Source organism: Telmatherina bonti (genome assembly GCF_933228915.1).
Source record: "Telmatherina bonti genome assembly, chromosome: 23".
Lineage (NCBI taxonomy): Eukaryota > Metazoa > Chordata > Actinopteri > Atheriniformes > Telmatherinidae > Telmatherina > Telmatherina bonti.
In genome coordinates, this window is record NC_136632.1 from 27,654,105 (window position 1) to 27,675,155 (window position 21,051).

Sequence of the window (21,051 nt, forward strand, 5' to 3'; positions counted from 1 at the left end):
TGGTGGAATCCTGTTTTAATATGTTACTCATTTATTAAGCTTCTTTTTATGTAGTATAAGTTTTATGTTCTGCATAGTTTAGAGTAGTTCAGTAAGCTTGCTTTAGTAGATTCATGCATAAAACCAAGTGTTCTGTTCAAGGCCTGCTTCAGCTTTAACTGTTGTTATCTCCAAGCTAGCAGTTGTTTTGACTAGTGCTGCCAGGCAGAGGTTGTTTAAAGAACGCTGTAACACTCTGAGCAGGGGCAGAGCTCTCGAGACCTCTCGCTCGCAACATCTGTACATGATCAATAAATCTGAACAGAAAACAGTTGATTAATAGATTTATTTCTCATCGGATAAATTCCACGACAGTTTACCAGAAGTTACCCGCTCATCTGGCAGAAGGTGAGGAAGACTCAGTGAAAAAGCTGAGTTAAAAGTGCACAGGGCCCTGGGCCCGGAGTGTGAATCAACATTTCTAACATCTCTCAGCCAATGGTACCAATAGCAATGCACTAGACTATCTGGCTTTTATTTACATTTTGTTTCATGTCCAAACTGCTGATGTTTGCCCTACGTGGTCCACACATGGGTCCAAGGTGGGTTTAGGCCATATGGGTGCCCATAATGCCCATTGGATAATCCGGCCTTGGCCGTTTCTCCAGCAGGTGGCGCCAAAGCACAGTCGCTCCCAGAAAACAGCCAGAGTCAGTTTTTCTGCTAACGTGTATTTCAGTAAATAAAGGAGAATGTACAGAGTTTAGAAAGAAGAGGAGGAGGAGGAAGAACGGCAACATGCACAACAACATGTATAAACGCTGTGATGAAGTAAACATGAGCAGCTCCAGACGGCGGGAAGCGTCTCCAATGCAGACGTGGTCGGCGTGGGTCCGATCTCCGCTTCATCTGATGCAGATCACAACAGAACCTTCACGGCTGATCTGAGGACATGAACCCACCGACCGATCAGGGTTATTGATCCGTATCAGATCTGAGTCGATGGGAGAAAAATTCTGCAGTTTGACATGAAAAATGAGAAAAAAAACCTAAAAAATCAAATAAAATTAGTGCTTCTCGTCTTTTCTGCATTAAATTCGTCCTTTTATGAAAATGAATTTAAACGTGAAAACGTGACGTTTTGCTTCAGTTTAAATCAGTTTGTGAAGAAACGATGAACTGATTAGTTTTAGAAAATAATTTTAGAGAAAAATGTGAAGCAAGAAAAAGTCTTATAAAAGCTTGTAGAACGGCGGCGGGTCGGGCGCAGAGCGGCGGGTCGGGCGCAGAGCGGCGGGTCGGGCGCAGAGCGGCGGGTCGGTTGGCGGCATGGCGTGAAACGAGAAGCTGAAAGAGGGTTAAGGCTTCAGCAGCGAATCAAACTCAAAGCCTTCAGTTTCAGTTTGGAGGGAAAGTCGTCCTGAAACTTTCATTATTTTAATAAAACTAAATATTTAAACATTAAAACTTCTGTCCCACAAGATCAAACTAATCTTTCATCATTCTTCAGAATTTATCATCAAATTATATGAATTCAGTCTTTTTTTATGAACAAAGTCAGAATTTAATGAAATAAAATCAGTTTTATTTCACATTAACTTAATATTTTTATTATTTATTCAGTTTAAAATCCAGAAAATTAAAAAAATTTTCAATAATGTACTTTTTTTTTTTTAACATTAATATTCATAAAAAGAAGAAAAAAAAGTCATCATCTGACTCGTTTTTATTCCATCTAAACAGCAGCTGGTTTTACATCGTTACTCACGGACCTACATTTGGCTTTTCTCAGGAAAAGGCGAGCCCGGGTTGTTTGGCGTCTGTCTTTCACACCGCGCGCCTCGCCCACCAAACCACGTGTAAAAAAACAGAACTCCACGACGTGCGGGTGAAAGCCAGCACAACGCCGCAGCCCGCCACGCCGCAGCCCGCCACGCCGCAGCCCGCCACGCCGCAGCCCGCCACGCCGCCAGGACATGTGGGTGAAAGCACGACCTCCAGTCAAGGCGTCTCCGTGAGTAAAGCAGCAGGAATATTTACAGGAAACACACATTCTTCCCTTCCCTCTTCTTCAGGTAAGAGTTCAGCCAGTGCCTTCTCACACTGAGGTCACATGATCCTGACGCCAGGCCCGTTTCCGTGGAGACGAGCAGGAACTGGGCAGAAGAGGAGGCACTTCTCGGATGGCTGGTTTGTCTGCGGAGCGTCTCCGGGTGAAGCGGGTGTTTGGTCGCGGGTCTCCGTCCGGACACCGGGGGGCGCTGCTGATGTGGGAGTGGCCTGATGCAGGAGGCACTTGGTAGCGACGCTCCGACGGCGTCCGGCTCTGCTATGTCATCAGGATGGGCTTCTGCCGCACCTCCAAGATGTCTGCCAAGCAAACACAACCCGTCAGAGACAGGAAGATCGGTTCTGGTCTGAGGGTTTACTGGGACGGGTTCTGGTCTGAGGGTTTACTGGGACGGGTTCTGGTCTGAGGGTTTACTGGGACGGGTTCTGGTCTGAGGGTTTACTGGGACGGGTTCTGGTCTGAGGGTTTACTGGGACCGGTTCTGGTCTGAGGGTTTACTGGGACCGGTTCTGGTCTGAGGGTTTACTGGGACCGGTTCTGGTCTGAGGGTTTACTGGGACCGGTTCTGGTCTGAGGGTTTACTGGGACGGGTTCTGGTCTGAGGGTTTACTGGGACGGGTTCTGGTCTGAGGGTTTACTGGGACCGGTTCTGGTCTGAGGGTTTACTGGGACGGGTTCTGGTCTGAGGGTTTACTGGGACGGGTTCTGGTCTGAGGGTTTACTGGGACGGGTTCTGGTCTGAGGGTTTACTGGGACCGGTTCTGGTCTGAGGGTTTACTGGGACCGGTTCTGGTCTGAGGGTTTACTGTGACCGGTTCTGGTCTGAGGGTTTACTGTGACCGGTTCTGGTCTGAGGGTTTACTGGGACGGGTTCTGGTCTGAGGGTTTACTGGGACGGGTTCTGGTCTGAGGGTTTACTGGGATGGGTTCTGGTCTGAGGGTTTACTGGGACCGGTTCTGGTCTGAGGGTTTACTGGGACCGGTTCTGGTCTGAGGGTTTACTGGGACCGGTTCTGGTCTGAGGGTTTACTGGGACCGGTTCTGGTCTGAGGGTTTACTGGGATGGGTTCTGGTCTGAGGGTTTACTGGGATGGGTTCTGGTCTGAGGGTTTACTGGGACCGGTTCTGGTCTGAGGGTTTACTGGGATGGGTTCTGGTCTGAGGGTTTACTGGGACCGGTTCTGGTCTGAGGGTTTACTGGGATGGGTTCTGGTTTGAGGGTTTACTGGGACCGGTTCTGGTCTGAGGGTTTACTGGGATGGGTTCTGGTCTGAGGGTTTACTGGGATGGGTTCTGGTCTGAGGGTTTACTGGGATGGGTTCTGGTCTGAGGGTTTACTGGGATGGGTTCTGGTCTGAGGGTTTACTGGGATGGGTTCTGGTCTGAGGGTTTACTGGGATGGGTTCTGGTCTGAGGGTTTACTGGGACGGGTTCTGGTCTGAGGGTTTACTGGGACGGGTTCTGGTCTGAGGGTTTACTGGGATGGGTTCTGGTCTGAGGGTTTACTGGGATGGGTTCTGGTCTGAGGGTTTACTGGGATGGGTTCTGGTTTGAGGGTTTACTGGGATGGGTTCTGGTCTGAGGGTTTACTGGGATGGGTTCTGGTCTGAGGGTTTACTGGGATGGGTTCTGGTCTGAGGGTTTACTGGGATGGGTTCTGGTCTGAGGGTTTACTGGGATGGGTTCTGGTCTGAGGGTTTACTGGGATGGGTTCTGGTCTGAGGGTTTACTGGGATGGGTTCTGGTCTGAGGGTTTACTGGGATGGGTTCTGGTCTGCAGGTTTCGGCTAAAAGCATCGCTAATGGATCTATGTGCTGGACTGGGAACTGACCCGTCAGATCCGCACTGACCCAGTTCAGATCCAGTTTTCAACCACTGGGTTCCCATGGCAACTGGCTCTGACCAGTTCGGATTAGCCAACAGCTGTGTGTTTACTATAATTAATAAATAATTAACTCTTATTGTAAAACTATTGATTGAATTAATCAGCTGCTCATTTAAATACAACTTGTTATTCATGAGGTGCTTTGCATCGACCATTTAAGGTTTAATGTGGGCGTGTCGAGGACGGAACACGAGGCGGAACCTTGTACGCCAACGTTGAGGTGCAGCTGGGATTTATAAAGGCAACGCTGCTTCCAGGAGCGCCGTGACGCCTTTGTGAACCAGGATTTTATTTCGCTTAAAAAAAACATTTAGAACAGATCCTATGCAACGTTTTAGAGATGAGACCCCCAGGTCCAGGTCTTGTGGTGTAGTCCGGTCGATCCAGGTCCAGATCATGGGGTTTAGTCAGGTCGATCCAGGTCCAGGTCTTGTGGTGTAGTCCGGTCGATCCAGGTCCAGATCATGGGGTTTAGTCAGGTCGATCCAGGTCCAGGTCCAGGTCCAAGACCTGCCGTTTTGTCAAGTCGGCCCAGGTCCAGGTCCTGTGGTTTAGTCAGGTCGATTGGGGTCCAGGTTCTGGTCTAGCTACCATAAAGTGGGGGTGTGCATGTTGACCTCTGACCTGTGGTGATGCGGTGCAGTGGCAGCGTGACGTAGGTCAGGTGCGAGTAGAGCAGGAAGTAGTCCTCGGTCCGGTTCAGTTTGAGCCATGAGCCGACCAGTGAGCGTCCGGTTCCTGACAGAGAGCGTGAGCGAAGGTTGGTGGCGGTGTGAAGATCTGAGGATACAAACTCATCATCAGTCAGGAAAACAGAATGTTATTTAAAAAAAGACTAAACAGGATTCATCTTCACTACAGCATGATGGCGAATTTCCCGAACCAAAATGAACTTTCCTCACCTTCATCTTCCTCCTCCCTGAAGAACTCTTCGCTGTCGTTGGCAGAGTGAGACTTTTTCATCTCTGCAATCCGGTTTCGAGGCATTTTTCTTCTTAGAGACGGTGAGAAGAAGGACGGACGGTTCCTCTCCGGGGTCGGAGGTGTGCTGAAGGACGTCACCTGCAGAGAAACGGTCGGAATGATGGCAATCAGTCAGAATTCTTCCCTAATCAATCAGAATTCTTCCAAATTACTAGAATTCTTCCGAATTACTAGAATTCTTCCAATTCAATCAGAATTCTTATTTTAAAAATCAAAATTCTTCCTAAATCAGTGAGAATTTTTCTTCCTAAATCATTAGAATTCTTCCAAAATCAATCAGAATTTTTCCAAAATTATTAGAATTCTTCCAAAATCAGTCAGAATTCTTTCAAAATCAGTAAGAATTCTTTCAAAATCATTAGAACTCTTCCAAAATCAATCAAAATTCTTTCAAAATCAGTCAGAATTATTCCAAAATTATTAGAATTCTTCCTAAATCATTGGAATTCTTCCAAAATCAATTAAAATTCTTTCAAAATCGTACAGAATTATTCCAAAATCAGTCACGATTATTCCAAAATCAGTCAGAATTCTTCCTAAATCATTAGAATTCTTCAGGAAGATTAATGAAATGAAAAATACTTAATTAATACTTTATTAATCCCCAAAGGGAAATTCAATAAATTAAGGAGATAATTATAGTTGTAATTTTGCTTTATTACCAATAAGTTTAGAAACTATGTGAAACAACAAAATAAAAAGAAAAGAAATTCAGACCATGACACTATCATATTAGTTGTTTTTCAGAAATGACTAAATATTTTCTTTAAATTTGTAAAAAAAATTGTAATTAAATAAGGTTCCAATGGTTATAATGGTGATTAAAAAAAACATTTTCATTGTGTTTCAACGTTACTGTGATCCTAAACGTGACGCCTGCTGGTCTAAAAACTCTCAGATTCTGTTTTCTGACTGAACTTTAGCCTGATATATTACAGATATTTATTACTCCTTTAGAACTTCAGTAAAATCCATATTAATCTGTTATGTAAAAGCATTTTTTAAATCTGATCTGATATAAATGTTTTACTTTGGCTTGTGAAAATCACAATATCAGCATTTCATCCATTTCAATAAAAACACCACAAAGAGCTTAAAGTACTAATTATTCTTTAAAAGGGGTTATTTACATTTTCAATCAGATTGTTATTTTATTAGTTGATTTAAATTAAATCAATTTTATTTATTTATTTAAGGATTATTTAAGGAAAATTTCCTACATTTTTAAGCTCTTAATGTTTTTTCCAGCGACATCTTTCCTGTCAGCATAATTCATTTAGTTTTGTTATCAGTAATTAAAGACAGACTTTAGTCAGACACAGACTGTTTTGTATCTAAGATTCAGTTCAGCTGCATTTATAATTAATGACCTGTTTTTATCCGAGCCAAACTGGAGCTTTGTCAAACTCGTACTAGACTTTATGGGTTTTGTTCTTCCGGCTGCAGTTTTAGTCCTCACCCTCTCGTGCATGGGGGACACCTGGTCCTCCTCGGTGCCGCAGGGCGAGGTGTCGCCTGTTGGCACCCTGCTGACGGCCATCTCGGCGTGACCTTTCCCCTGCGGTCCTTTCATCCTCACAAACTCCATGTTGTTGTATTTGTAGAAGCCAAAAGACATTCGCTGGGCCATCTTAGCAGCAACGCTCACCTGCAGCACAGTGACACGTTAAGCAGCCGTAAACAGCCCGTGTACCTGTCTGGTAAAAAATACAGCAGGCCAATGTAGTAAGCCACCTGCAGTTAGCTTATCACTACAAGTTACATTATTCATGCATTGAAAGACATAAACAGAATCTAGTACATTAGTAAACTGCTTATGAAACAAACCTTTAACATTAAAAAACAGGTAACAGTAAAAGCAGGTCAAAGCAAACTAAAAGACCCAATCGGCTACCTGAGCAAACCGCTAACATAAGCCATCTTCTAACAGTAACTTAAGTTTATTAAAAAACTAACATTTGTAGCTGTTGATCATCAGACAGTTAGGAATACAAAACTGCAAACAGCGAAATAAAAATATCTGGAGATAAACAACACAAAAGAAAAAAAAACACTCAAAAACAAACTCCTGAACAGCAGCCAACTGCCAAAATTCCCAAACTGCTAACATTTGCTGCTAACAGCTGTCACAATTATTAGCAAACTGCTGCAAAACTATTATTTTGCATTAGATGTGGCCCTGCGATGGACTGGTGAGTTGTCCAGGGTGTACCCTGCCTTTCGGCTAAAGACTGCTGGGATAGGCTCCAGCTTCCCCGCAACCCTTAATCGGACTAAGCAGTTTTGATAATGAATAAATGAAAGAATAGTTAACCGATTACAATACTTGTCTGCTAATATCAACACAAAGTGGAAACATCAGTCACAAGTGACAAACCAGTAAATATCTATCCAATTTAACCAACTTCAGCTGGAGCTTCTATTAGCTAACTGTTGAAAAGAATTCAACCTTTATATTAGCTAAAACTGCTATCAGCTTACTGTGAACATTAACATTAGCCAAAAGTATTATAAACATGTAAACAACAACAATCCCTTCAACACTGGCTACTTGCTGTCATTAGGCACCAGCTAAAAATCAATGACAGCAGTTTTGGTCATGTCAACAAACGTTAGCCAAAAGCTAACAATAACTAACCATACCTTACCTCCCTTTTATTAGTTAACAGCTAACAAGAACTAAACTACTAATACTAAAATTCTTGAAAAAAAAACAATGAAAAAAAACCCCCAGAAATTTTAATCCACCCAACCTTAAACGTTAGCAACCTTTAGTTAGCAAAAGGTTGTTAAAATTAGCTCTAAGATCATTAATGCTTTCTACTCCTACACTGCTAGCTGCTAGCAATTATCAACCATTAACCTTACAAATTAACATCAGCTACCAACAATAACTAAATTTTAACTAGCATCAGCCAACAACGTTTAGTTCAACATAAGTCAACTGCTAAACCTCTTACATTAAGCTGCTAACATTAGCTGCTAATGATAATCAACCATGTTAGCAAAAATCTGCCCTTCATTTGCCACTATCAGGCAAATGCTAACATTAACCTAACGTAAAACAGTTCCATCAGAGCATTTTTTTTTCTTCACATTTTTAACTTGCTATTCAGCAATAAAACCCCTCTATTCCTTTTTTAAACCCATAATAACCAAATAAACTACAAAAAAACCAAAAAGTGCAGCAAATGAATTGAAAATGATCAATTTATTTTAGACATATTTATCTAAGTAGAAGCTCGGCCCTTATAAACTGACACAGACGTGTTGGCGTCGCTACCGTCTGTACGCGTGTTTACGGTGTTACTCTCACCCGATTGTCATACACTTTCTTGAGCGCCTCGTAGCGGATGGAGCCCTGAAAGATGACGCCCTGGAAGGTGTTGCTCTTGTCGCTCGCCACCAGCTCCACGCAGACCATCTCGCCTTCGCCCACCGTCATGTCTTTGAACACCTGCAGACATGTCACATCACCGGCTTCCTCTAACTTCCAACACTCACTTCAGTCAGTTCACATAAATTTATTGAAGAGAAGATGTGAGTTTTGTGCAGCTGAAGCTCGTGAGTTTGTCGCATTAGAGAAGAAGAACAGATTGTAACAGATTTTATTCTAGTTTGTGTGCAGGATGGATGAAGCAGAAGCTGGAATTAAACGTGTGCAGAGGAAAGAAGGCTTTGTCTCTTCTGGCTGCCATTACCTCCTCGAAGTTGTCGATCATGAAGAAGATGTTGGGGTAGCTCATCTTGGACTCCTCTCCTTTGCTGTCCATGGCGTGTTTACTGGGAGACGCAAACACTTCCTGTAAGAGACGGACGGAGAGAACACGATGAGCGTTGAGTCTAGCTGCACTGGTGGATGCTGCCGACCGCCGCCACGTCCCACCTGGCATTTCTTCTTGTGGATGTGGATGTCTCCAGCGTCTGAGCGCGTGCAGACGGCGCAGGTGACCACGTAATCCAGCTGGAAGCCAACAGAGGCATCAGTGAGAAACTAACAGCCAATAAATGATGGTCTGAAGCAGAAACATCACAGTCCCCATAAAACCCATGTTTCCAGTGCAAAACCCGCCGTAGGCCTAAACCAGATTCAAATGTTGCCAGACCCTTTTAACATGCGACCATACAGACCAGAACCTGTCCACATCCAGGTCTGCTGAAGATCTGGTTCAGTCCTGAACTGGTCAAGTTCTTCTGGTCTTTACCTTCTGCAGGATCAGATTCAGGTAGACACTTTCCTCCCAGTCAATGTCAGGGTCTCCGAGGCCCGGCAGCTTCTTGGAATCCCTCCTGTAGACCTCCACCTCCACCTAAAACCAGAGTGGGCCAGAATCAGAACCGCATCAGAACCCCGGCATCATGGCGACTTTAGGCGTCTGATCTTCTACAGATAAAGCATGAGACATCTCTTCAGGGACAGACGAGGTCTTTACATGCCAGGATTTATATCAGTCACAGCATTTAGAGCACAGGAATGGTTGCCATGGCGACACCTGTATGTGTGTGTGTGTGTGTGTGTGTGTGTGTGTGTGTGTGTGTGTGTCAAGGCTCTTGAAGCTGCTGGCAAGCTGACATGACGCCACTTAACTTGTTTTTCCTGAAAGAGGTGAAGAGCTTTCTGTTCATCGCAGCAGACGGAGGCATCTCATTGGACGATGCATCATGTGGTTACCATGACAACTGTCTGCCGCTGACATTTTCAAACAGACAATAAAATAAGATGAACGTGAAGCGCTTTTGTTTTTAATGACTGGAAAAATGCAATGTTCTGTTGGGTTTGGGTCTGTTGGGTACTGTTGTGTTTAGTTATGTTAGGTTCTGTTGGGTAATGTTGTGTTTAGTTATGTTAGGTTCTGTTGGGTTCGGTTCTGTTGTGTTGGGTTCTGTTGGGTAATGTGTTTAGTTATGTTGGGTAATGTTGTGTTTAGTTATGTTAGGTTCTGTTGGGTAATGTGTTTAGTTATGTTAGGTACTGTTGGGTTCGGTTCTGTTGTGTTCTGTTGGGTAATGTTGTGTTTAGTTATGTTGGGTACTGTTGTGTTTAGTTATGTTAGGTTCTGTTGGGTAATGTTGTGTTTAGTTATGTTAGGTACTGTTGGGTTCGGTTCTGTTGTGTTCTGTTGGGTAATGTTGTGTTTAGTTATGTTGGGTAATGTTGTGTTTAGTTATGTTAGGTTCTGTTGGGTAATGTTGTGTTTAGTTATGTTAGGTTCTGTTGGGTTCGGTTCTGTTGTGTTGGGTTCTGTTGGGTAATGTGTTTAGTTATGTTGGGTAATGTTGTGTTTAGTTATGTTAGGTTCTGTTGGGTAATGTGTTTAGTTATGTTAGGTACTGTTGGGTTCGGTTCTGTTGTGTTCTGTTGGGTAATGTTGTGTTTAGTTATGTTGGGTACTGTTGTGTTTAGTTATGTTGGGTACTGTTGGGTAATGTTGTGTTTAGTTATGTTAGGTACTGTTGGGTTCGGTTCTGTTGTGTTCTGTTGGGTAATGTGTTTAGTTATGTTGGGTAATGTTGTGTTTAGTTATGTTAGGTTCTGTTGGGTAATGTTGTGTTTAGTTATGTTAGGTTCTGTTGGGTTCGGTTCTGTTGGGTTCGGTTCTGTTGTGTTGGGTTCTGTTGGGTAATGTTGTGTTTAGTTATGTTAGGTTCTGTTGGGTAGTGTTGTGTTTAGTTATGTTAGGTACTGTTGGGTTCGGTTCTGTTGTGTTCTGTAGGGTAATGTTGTGTTTAGTTATGTTGGGTACTGTTGTGTTTAGTTATGTTAGGTTCTGTTGGGTAATGTTGTGTTTAGTTATGTTAGGTACTGTTGGGTTCGGTTCTGTTGTGTTCTGTTGGGTAATGTTGTGTTTAGTTATGTTGGGTAATGTGTTTAGTTATGTTAGGTTCTGTTGGGTAATGTTGTGTTTAGTTATGTTAGGTACTGTTGGGTTCGGTTCTGTTGTGTTCTGTTGGGTAATGTGTTTAGTTTTGTTGGGTAATGTTGTGTTTAGTTATGTTAGGTTCTGTTGGGTAATGTTGTGTTTAGTTATGTTAGGTTCTGTTGGGTTCGGTTCTGTTGTGTTGGGTTCTGTTGGGTAATGTGTTTAGTTATGTTGGGTAATGTGTTTAGTTATGTTGGGTTCTGTTGGGTTGGGTTCTGTTGGGTTCGGTTCTGTTGGGTAATGTTGTGTTTAGTTATGTTAGGTTCTGTTGGGTTCGGTTCTGTTGGGTAATGTTGTGTTTAGTTATGTTGGGTAATGTGTTTAGTTATGTTGGGTTCTGTTGGGTTTGGTTCTGTTGTGGAAATAAATCTGTGTTTGCTGGAATGTTTTTTCATGTTTTGCTGAAACGGAATGAAATGAGCAGAAAACAAACGTTGCGACTGGAAAGTTGATGAAAGGAATGAATCTTATCTGTCATGAATCAGAGCCATTGGAATCGCTTCAGTTTCCGAACAAAAGTCTCTTTTTTCTTTCAGTTTTCGGTGTTTTTCTCTTTAAATCTTTATGATTATCTGCCTTTTTCTTACTCATGAATCCAATTCTGGTTCTGGATCTGAACCTGCAGCCTGCAGGTTGTAATCCCTCTGATCGGAGCGACATCAAACCTCAGATCATCTGCTGGGGTTTTTTAAAGAACCAACCTGATCCCGAACAGGGAGGAAATCTTCCAAGCTTGAAAGAGCAGGAACACCCATCGATGGAAAACTGATGGAAAACATAAAAAAGGACGTTGGAAAAGCAGAACCGGAACGCTTGGATCGCCAATGGAAGCTCAAGACGGCCCAGAGAATCCAACTGGATTTCATTCAGAAGAACATGTGGAAACAGTTTATCACGTTTCCCAAATATCGAACACGAAACGGCAGTGAAGCTACGGAAAGACAGAAGGTCCAAACGGAGAATCATGAAGGGATAAAAGAAAGATCCTTCCCAGTAGGTGAAACCAGAACATCCCTCTGAACTGTCCCAACACCTCCCAGTTTTACGTTCAGCCCGTCCTCCAGATCTCCGACTAGAGTCCCGTCTCCCACACAGAGTCCCGTTTCCAGACCCTGCGTAAGAACAGGGTAGTATAGGTCGTCACCTTTTTGCCCTCGCTGTTGTCCGTGCTGACGTAGGCGAGCTTCCTGCGGACGTAGAACAGCATGTCGTCCTGGCGAGGCGCCCACTTCTCCATGAAGTAGGTGGAGAACATCCAGGTCCAGAAAACGATGCGATCGTCTTTAAAGCAGCCTGTAGACACACAGCAGAGACGGCAGATGAAGGTAAGATCACACAAATTAAACCACAAACAGAACCTGATCGTAGATCTCAAGTCCAGCTGAAGGACCAATGTAGCGCCACCTGCTGGAACATCGGTGAGTTGTACGTTTGCAGACAAGACTAAACATTTCCGGGAATCTGGGAAACTGTCGGAACCAGAATAATTCGGCTGCTGTCAGCTTGTTGATCCAGATATTTTTTTATGTATTTGATAGATTTTGACTTGCAAAATACAGGAAAACGATCCTTTCGACTGGAATCCAATTGATAAATAAGAACTTACATGTTGATAAATAAATTGTAGGACTAAAGCTGATATTAAATATGATTCATCCCGTTTTAGCTGGATAAAGAAACATTATTGATCTGTTTTAAAAAATAAACACATAAATGTTGAGAATCATGTCAGTTTTTATTGGCATAAGTATAAAATATTAATGAACCAGGATTAAAAATTTGGTCCATGTGAAAACAATAAACACAAATAAATCTGGTGTTTTTACGAGTTCATTCCTCCATCATTCATCCTGGCCGTTGTTCTGATCAATGACCTGATCGATCAGTCTCTGCAGGTTTTTAATATAAAAACTGATCAAACTCCAATCTCGTCACATCAGGGCTCTGCTGCCATTCAATGGGCCCAGCCACCTGCCTGGTTGCCTGGCAACAGTTGCTAGGCGTCTGTGGGCTGACATGGCCTTAAATTTAACTTCCTGTCTGCTCTCCTGGACTCCATCAGATCAATCTGGTTTTATTAAAATGTCCTATGTCTCTATCCGTCTTCAGGTTAACAGCAGATCGGAGAGACTGCTCCAGGAGAGGAAGACCTCTGGCCTTCATCCAATCACAAAGATGTGAGTAAATGTGAGCTGTTGGCAAACTGTGCAGGAGAAGCTTAAAAAAACTCAGGGACCGTCTTTTAACTGGCTGTTTGGAATCCAGATCATTAGTTCCCAGGAAAAGCCTCAGCCTGATGGTCTGATGGTGACCCAGACGTTTCCAACACGTTTCCTCAACGTAACCCCGACGTTTCCAAAACATTTCCCCAACGTAACCCTGACGTTTCCAAAACGTTTCCCCAACGTGACCCCGATGTTTCCAACACGTTTCCTCAACGTGACCCCGATGTGTCAAACACGTTTCCTCAACGTGACCCCGACGTTTCCAAAACATTTCCCCAACGTAACCCCGACGTTTCCTCAACGTGACCCCGACGTTTCCAACACGTCTCCTCAACAATGTGACCCCGACGTTTCCAAACATGTCCCCAACGTGACCCCGACGTTTCCAAAACATTTCCTCAACGTGACCCCGACGTTTCCAAAACATTTCCCCAACGTAACCCCGACGTTTCCAAAACATTTCCCCAACGTAACCCCGACGTTTCTAACACGTTTCCTCAACGTGACCCCGACGCTTCCAACACGTTTCCTCAACGTGACCCCGACGTTTCCAAAACGTTTCCCCAACGTGACCCCGATGTTTCCAACACGTTTCCTCAACGTGACCCCGATGTTTCAAACACGTTTCCTCAACGTGACCCCGATGTTTCAAACACGTTTCCTCAACGTAACCCCCACGTTTTTCCAAACATTTCCCCAACGTAACCCCGACGTTTCCAAAACATTTCCCCAACGTAACCCCGACGTTTCCAAAACATTTCCCCAACGTAACCCCGACGTTTCCAAAACATTTCCCCAACGTAACCCCGACGTTTCCAAAACATTTCCCCAACGTAACCCCGACACTTCCAACACGTTTCCTCAACGTGACCCCGACGTTTCCAACACGTTTCCTCAACGTGACCCCGATGTTTCCAACACGTTTCCTCAACGTGACCCCGATGTTTCAAACACGTTTCCTCAACGTGACCCCGATGTTTCAAACACGTTTCCTCAACGTAACCCCCACGTTTTTCCAAACATTTCCCCAACGTAACCCCGACGTTTCCAAAACATTTCCCCAACGTAACCCCGACGTTTCCAAAACATTTCCCCAACGTAACCCCGACGTTTCCAAAACATTTCCCCAACGTAACCCCGACACTTCCAACACGTTTCCTCAACGTGACCCCGACGTTTCCAAAACATTTCCCCAACGTAACCCCGACGTTTCCAACACGTTTCCTCAACGTGACACCGACGTTTCCAACACGTTTCCTCAACAATGTGACCCCGACGTTTCCAACACGTTTCCTCAAGGTGACCCCGACGTTTCCAACACGTTTCCTCAACAACGTGACCCCGACGTTTCCAACACGTTTCCTCAAGGTGACCCCGACGTTTCCAACACGTTTCCTCAAGGTGACCCCGACGTTTCCAAAACATTTCCCCAACGTAACCCTGACGTTTCCAAAACGTTTCCCCAACGTGACCCCGATGTTTCCAACACGTTTCCTCAACGTGACCCCGATGTGTCAAACACGTTTCCTCAACGTGACCCCGACGTTTCCAAAACATTTCCCCAACGTAACCCCGACGTTTCCTCAACGTGACCCCGACGTTTCCAACACGTCTCCTCAACAATGTGACCCCGACGTTTCCAAACATGTCCCCAACGTGACCCCGACGTTTCCAAAACATTTCCTCAACGTGACCCCGACGTTTCCAAAACATTTCCCCAACGTAACCCCGACGTTTCCAAAACATTTCCCCAACGTAACCCCGACGTTTCTAACACGTTTCCTCAACGTGACCCCGACGCTTCCAACACGTTTCCTCAACGTGACCCCGACGTTTCCAAAACGTTTCCCCAACGTGACCCCGATGTTTCCAACACGTTTCCTCAACGTGACCCCGATGTTTCAAACACGTTTCCTCAACGTGACCCCAATGTTTCAAACACGTTTCCTCAACGTAACCCCCACGTTTTTCCAAACATTTCCCCAACGTAACCCCGACGTTTCCAAAACATTTCCCCAACGTAACCCCGACGTTTCCAAAACATTTCCCCAACGTAACCCCGACGTTTCCAAAACATTTCCCCAACGTAACCCCGACGTTTCCAAAACATTTCCCCAACGTAACCCCGACACTTCCAACACGTTTCCTCAACGTGACCCCGACGTTTCCAACACGTTTCCTCAACGTGACCCCGATGTTTCCAACACGTTTCCTCAACGTGACCCCGATGTTTCAAACACGTTTCCTCAACGTGACCCCGATGTTTCAAACACGTTTCCTCAACGTAACCCCCACGTTTTTCCAAACATTTCCCCAACGTAACCCCGACGTTTCCAAAACATTTCCCCAACGTAACCCCGACGTTTCCAAAACATTTCCCCAACGTAACCCCGACGTTTCCAAAACATTTCCCCAACGTAACCCCGACACTTCCAACACGTTTCCTCAACGTGACCCCGACGTTTCCAAAACATTTCCCCAACGTAACCCCGACGTTTCCAACACGTTTCCTCAACGTGACACCGACGTTTCCAACACGTTTCCTCAACAATGTGACCCCGACGTTTCCAACACGTTTCCTCAAGGTGACCCCGACGTTTCCAACACGTTTCCTCAACAACGTGACCCCGACGTTTCCAACACGTTTCCTCAAGGTGACCCCGACGTTTCCAACACGTTTCCTCAAGGTGACCCCGACATTTCCAACACGTCTCCCCAACGTGACCCCGACGTTTCCAAAACATTTCCTCAACGTGACCCCGACGTTTCCAAAACATTTCCCCAACGTAACCCCGACGTTTCCAAAACATTTCCCCAACGTAACCCCGACGTTTCTAACACGTTTCCTCAACGTGACCCCGACGCTTCCAACACGTTTCCTCAACGTGACCCCGACGTTTCCAAAACATTTCCCCAACGTAACCCCGACGTTTCCAACACGTTTCCTCAAGTTGACCCCGACGTTTCCAACACGTTTCCTCAACAACGTGACCCCGACGTTTCCAACACGTTTCCTCAACGTGACCCCGACGCTTCCAACACGTTTCCTCAACGTGACCCCGACGTTTCCAACACGTTTCCTCAAGGTGACCCCGACGTTTCCAACACGTTTCCTCAAGGTGACCCCGACGTTTCCAACACGTTTCCTCAACAACGTGACCCCGACGTTTCCAACACGTTTCCTCAACAACGTGACCCCGACGTTTCCAACACGTTTCCTCAACAACGTGACCCCGACGTTTCCAACACGTTTCCTCAAGGTGACCCCGACGTTTCCAACACGTTTCCTCAACGTGACCCCGACATTTCCAACGGGTTTCCTCAACAACGTGACCCCGACGTTTCCAACACGTTTCCTCAACGTAACCCCGACGTTTCCAACACGTTTCCTCAACGTGACCCCAACGTTTCCAACATGTTTCCTCAACGTAACTCCAACGTTTCCTCAACGTAACCCCGACGTTTCCAAAACATTTCCCCAACGTAACCCTGACGTTTCCAAAACGTTTCCCCAACGTGACCCCGACACTTCCAACACGTTTCAACGTGACCCCGACGTTTCCAAAACATTTCCCCAACGTAACCCCGACGTTTCCAAAACGTGTCCTCAACGTGACCCCGACGTTTCCAACACGTTTCCTCAACAATGTGACCCCGACGTTTCCAACATGTTTCCTCAAGGTGACCCCGACGTTTCCAACACGTTTCCTCAACAACGTGACCCCGACGTTTCCAACACGTTTCCTCAAGGTGACCCCGACGTTTCCAACACGTTTCCTCAAGGTGACCCCGACATTTCCAACACGTCTCAACGTGACCCCGACGTTTCCATAACATTTCCCCAACGTAACCCCGACGTTTCCAAAACGTTTCCTCAACGTGACCCCGACGTTTCCAACACGTTTCCTCAACAATGTGACCCCGACGTTTCCAACATGTTTCCTCAACAATGTGACCCCGACGTTTCCAACACGTTTCCTCAACAACGTGACCCCGACGTTTCCAACACGTTTCCTCAACAACGTGACCCCGACGTTTCCAACACGTTTCCTCAACAACGTGACCCCGACGTTTCCAACACGTTTCCTCAACAACGTGACCCCGACGTTTCCAACACGTTTCCCCAACGTAACCCCGACGTTTCCAAAACATTTCCCCAACGTAACCCCGACATTTCTAACACGTTTCCTCAACGTGACCCCGACGCTTCCAACACGTTTCCTCAACGTGACCCCGACGTTTCAAAAACGTTTCCCCAACGTGACCCCGATGTTTCCAACACGTTTCCTCAACGTGACCCCGATGTTTCAAACACGTTTCCTCAACGTGACCCCGATGTTTCAAACACGTTTCCTCAACGTAACCCCCACGTTTTTCCAAACATTTCCCCAACGTAACCCCGACGTTTCCAAAACATTTCCACAACGTAACCCCGACGTTTCCAAAACATTTCCCCAACGTAACCCCGACGTTTCCAAAACATTTCCCCAACGTAACCCCGACACTTCCAACACGTTTCCTCAACGTGACCCCGACGTTTCCAAAACATTTCCCCAACGTAACCCCGACGTTTCCAAAACGTTTCCTCAACGTTACACCGACGTTTCCAACACGTTTCCTCAACAATGTGACCCCGACGTTTCCAACACGTTTCCTCAAGGTGACCCCAACGTTTCCAACACGTTTCCTCAACAACGTGACCCCGACGTTTCCAACACGTTTCCTCAAGGTGACCCCGACGTTTCCAACACGTTTCCTCAAGGTGACCCCGACATTTCCAACACGTCTCCCCAACGTGACCCCGACGTTTCCAAAACATTTCCTCAACGTGACCCCGACGTTTCCAAAACATTTCCCCAACGTAACCCCGACGTTTCCAAAACATTTCCCCAACGTAACCCCGACGTTTCTAACACGTTTCCTCAACGTGACCCCGACGCTTCCAACACGTTTCCTCAACGTGACCCCGACGTTTCCAAAACATTTCCCCAACGTAACCCCGACGTTTCCAACACGTTTCCTCAAGTTGACCCCGACGTTTCCAACACGTTTCCTCAACAACGTGACCCCGACGTTTCCAACACGTTTCCCCAACGTAACCCCGACGTTTCCAAAACATTTCCCCAACGTAACCCCAACATTTCTAACACGTTTCCTCAACGTGACCCCGACGCTTCCAACACGTTTCCTCAACGTGACCCCGACGTTTCAAAAACGTTTCCCCAACGTGACCCCGATGTTTCCAACACGTTTCCTCAACGTGACCCCGATGTTTCAAACACGTTTCCTCAACGTGACCCCGATGTTTCAAACACGTTTCCTCAACGTAACCCCCACGTTTTTCCAAACATTTCCCCAACGTAACCCCGACGTTTCCAAAACATTTCCACAACGTAACCCCGACGTTTCCAAAACATTTCCCCAACGTAACCCCGACGTTTCCAAAACATTTCCCCAACGTAACCCCGACACTTCCAACACGTTTCCTCAACGTGACCCCGACGTTTCCAAAACATTTCCCCAACGTAACCCCGACGTTTCCAAAACGTTTCCTCAACGTTACACCGACGTTTCCAACACGTTTCCTCAACAATGTGACCCCGACGTTTCCAACACGTTTCCTCAAGGTGACCCCGACGTTTCCAACACGTTTCCTCAACAACGTGACCCCGACGTTTCCAACACGTTTCCTCAAGGTGACCCCGACGTTTCCAACACGTTTCCTCAAGGTGACCCCGACATTTCCAACACGTCTCCCCAACGTGACCCCGACGTTTCCAAAACATTTCCTCAACATGACCCCGACGTTTCCAAAACATTTCCCCAACGTAACCCCGACGTTTCCAAAACATTTCCCCAACGTAACCCCGACGTTTCTAACACGTTTCCTCAACGTGACCCCGACGCTTCCAACACGTTTCCTCAACGTGACCCCGACGTTTCCAAAACATTTCCCCAACGTAACCCCGACGTTTCCAACACGTTTCCTCAAGTTGACCCCGACGTTTCCAACACGTTTCCTCAACAACGTGACCCCGACGTTTCCAACACGTTTCCTCAACGTGACCCCGACGCTTCCAACACGTTTCCTCAACGTGACCCAGACGCTTCCAACACGTTTCCTCAACGTGACCCCGACGTTTCCAACACGTTTCCTCAAGGTGACCCCGACGTTTCCAACACGTTTCCTCAACGTGACCCCGACGTTTCCAACACGTTTCCTCAACAACGTGACCCCGACGTTTCCAACACGTTTCCTCAACAACGTGACCCCGACGTTTCCAACACGTTTCCTCAACAACGTGACCCCGACGTTTCCAACACGTTTCCTCAAGGTGACCCCGACGTTTCCAACACGTTTCCTCAACGTGACCCCGACATTTCCAACGGGTTTCCTCAACAACATGACCCCGACGTTTCCAACACGTTTCCTCAACGTAACCCCGACGTTTCCAACACGTTTCCTCAACAACGTGACCCCGACGTTTCCAACACGTTTCCTCAAGGTGACCCCGACGTTTCCAACACGTTTCCTCAACGTAACCCCGACGTTTCCAAAACATTTCCCCAACGTAACCCTGACGTTTCCAAAACGTTTCCCCAACGTGACCCCGATGTTTCCAACACGTCTCCTCAACGTGACCCCGACGTTTCCAACACGTTTCCTCAACAACGTGACCCCGACGTTTCCAACACGTTTCCTCAACGTAACCCCGACGTTTCCAACACGTTTCCTCAACAACGTGACCCCGACGTTTCCAACACGTTTCCTCAACAATGTGACCCCGACGTTTCCAACACGTTTCCTCAACAACGTGACCCCGACGTTTCCAACACGTCTCCTCAAGGTGACCCCGACGTTTCCAACACGTTTCCTCAAGGTGACCCCGACGTTTCCAACGGGTTTCCTCAACAACGTGACCCCGACGTTTCCAACACGTTTCCTCAACGTAACCCCGACGTTTCCAACACGTTTCCTCAACAACGTGACCCCGACGTTTCCAACATGTTTCCTCAACGTAACTCCGCTTCCAAAACGTTTCCTCAACGTAACCCCGACGTTTCCAAAACATTTCCCCAACGTAACCCCGACGTTTCCAAAACGTTTCCCCAACGTGACCCCGATTTTTCCAACACGTTTCCTCAACGTAACCCCGACGTTTCCAACACGTTTCCTCAACAACGTGACCCCGACGTTTCCAACATGTTTCCTCAACGTGACCCCGACGTTTCCAAAACATTTCCCCAACGTGACCCCGATTTTTCCAACACGTTTCCTCAACGTAACCCCGACGTTTCCAACACGTTTCCTCAACAACGTGACCCCGACGTTTCCAACATGTTTCCTCAACGTAACTCTGTTTCCTACAAGTTTCCTCAACGTAACCCCGACGTTTCCAAAAAAATTCCCCAACGTAACCCTGACGTTTCCAAAACGTTTCCCCAACGTGACCCTGACGTTTCCAAAACGTCTCCTCAACGTGACCCCGACGTTTCCAACACGTCTCCTCAACGTGACCCCGACGTTTCCAACACGTTTCCTCAACAACGTGACCCCGACGTTTCCAAATCGTTTCCTCAACGTAACCCCGACGTTTCCAACACGTTTCCTCAACAACGTGACCCCGACGTTTCCAACACGTTTCCTCAACAATGTGACCCCGACGTTTCCAACACGTTTCCTCAACAACGTGACCCCGACGTTTCCAACACGTTTCCTCAACAACGTGACCCCGACGTTTCCAACACGTTTCCTCAAGGTGACCCCGACGTTTCCAACGGGTTTCCTCAACAACGTGACCCCGACGTTTCCAACACGTTTCCTCAACGTGACCCCGACGTTTCCAACACGTTTCCTCAACAACGTGACCCCGACGTTTCCAACATGTTTCCTCAACGTAACTCCGTTTCCAAAACGTTTCCTCAACGTAACCCCGACGTTTCCAAAACATTTCCCCAACGTAACCCCGACGTTTCCAAAACGT

At 46.2% G+C, this 21,051-nt stretch overlaps 1 protein-coding gene across 1 annotated transcript in view; it reads right to left on the bottom strand.

Moving 5' to 3' along the window:
• Positions 1-398: 398 nt before the first annotated feature.
• Positions 399-21,051, bottom strand: part of kiaa0930 — a 46,722-nt gene continuing 26,069 nt past the window's right edge. Inside the window, exons 3-11 of the mRNA XM_079262840.1 lie at positions 11,986-12,134; positions 9,126-9,230; positions 8,807-8,884; positions 8,622-8,723; positions 8,237-8,377; positions 6,380-6,568; positions 4,839-4,998; positions 4,561-4,716; positions 399-2,349 (exon numbers count right to left, since the gene is read on the bottom strand). Of these exons, the coding sequence (XP_079118966.1) occupies positions 2,309-2,349; positions 4,561-4,716; positions 4,839-4,998; positions 6,380-6,568; positions 8,237-8,377; positions 8,622-8,723; positions 8,807-8,884; positions 9,126-9,230; positions 11,986-12,134 (1,121 nt within the window). The 3' untranslated portion in view covers positions 399-2,308. The remainder of the gene's footprint in view (positions 2,350-4,560; positions 4,717-4,838; positions 4,999-6,379; positions 6,569-8,236; positions 8,378-8,621; positions 8,724-8,806; positions 8,885-9,125; positions 9,231-11,985; positions 12,135-21,051) is intronic.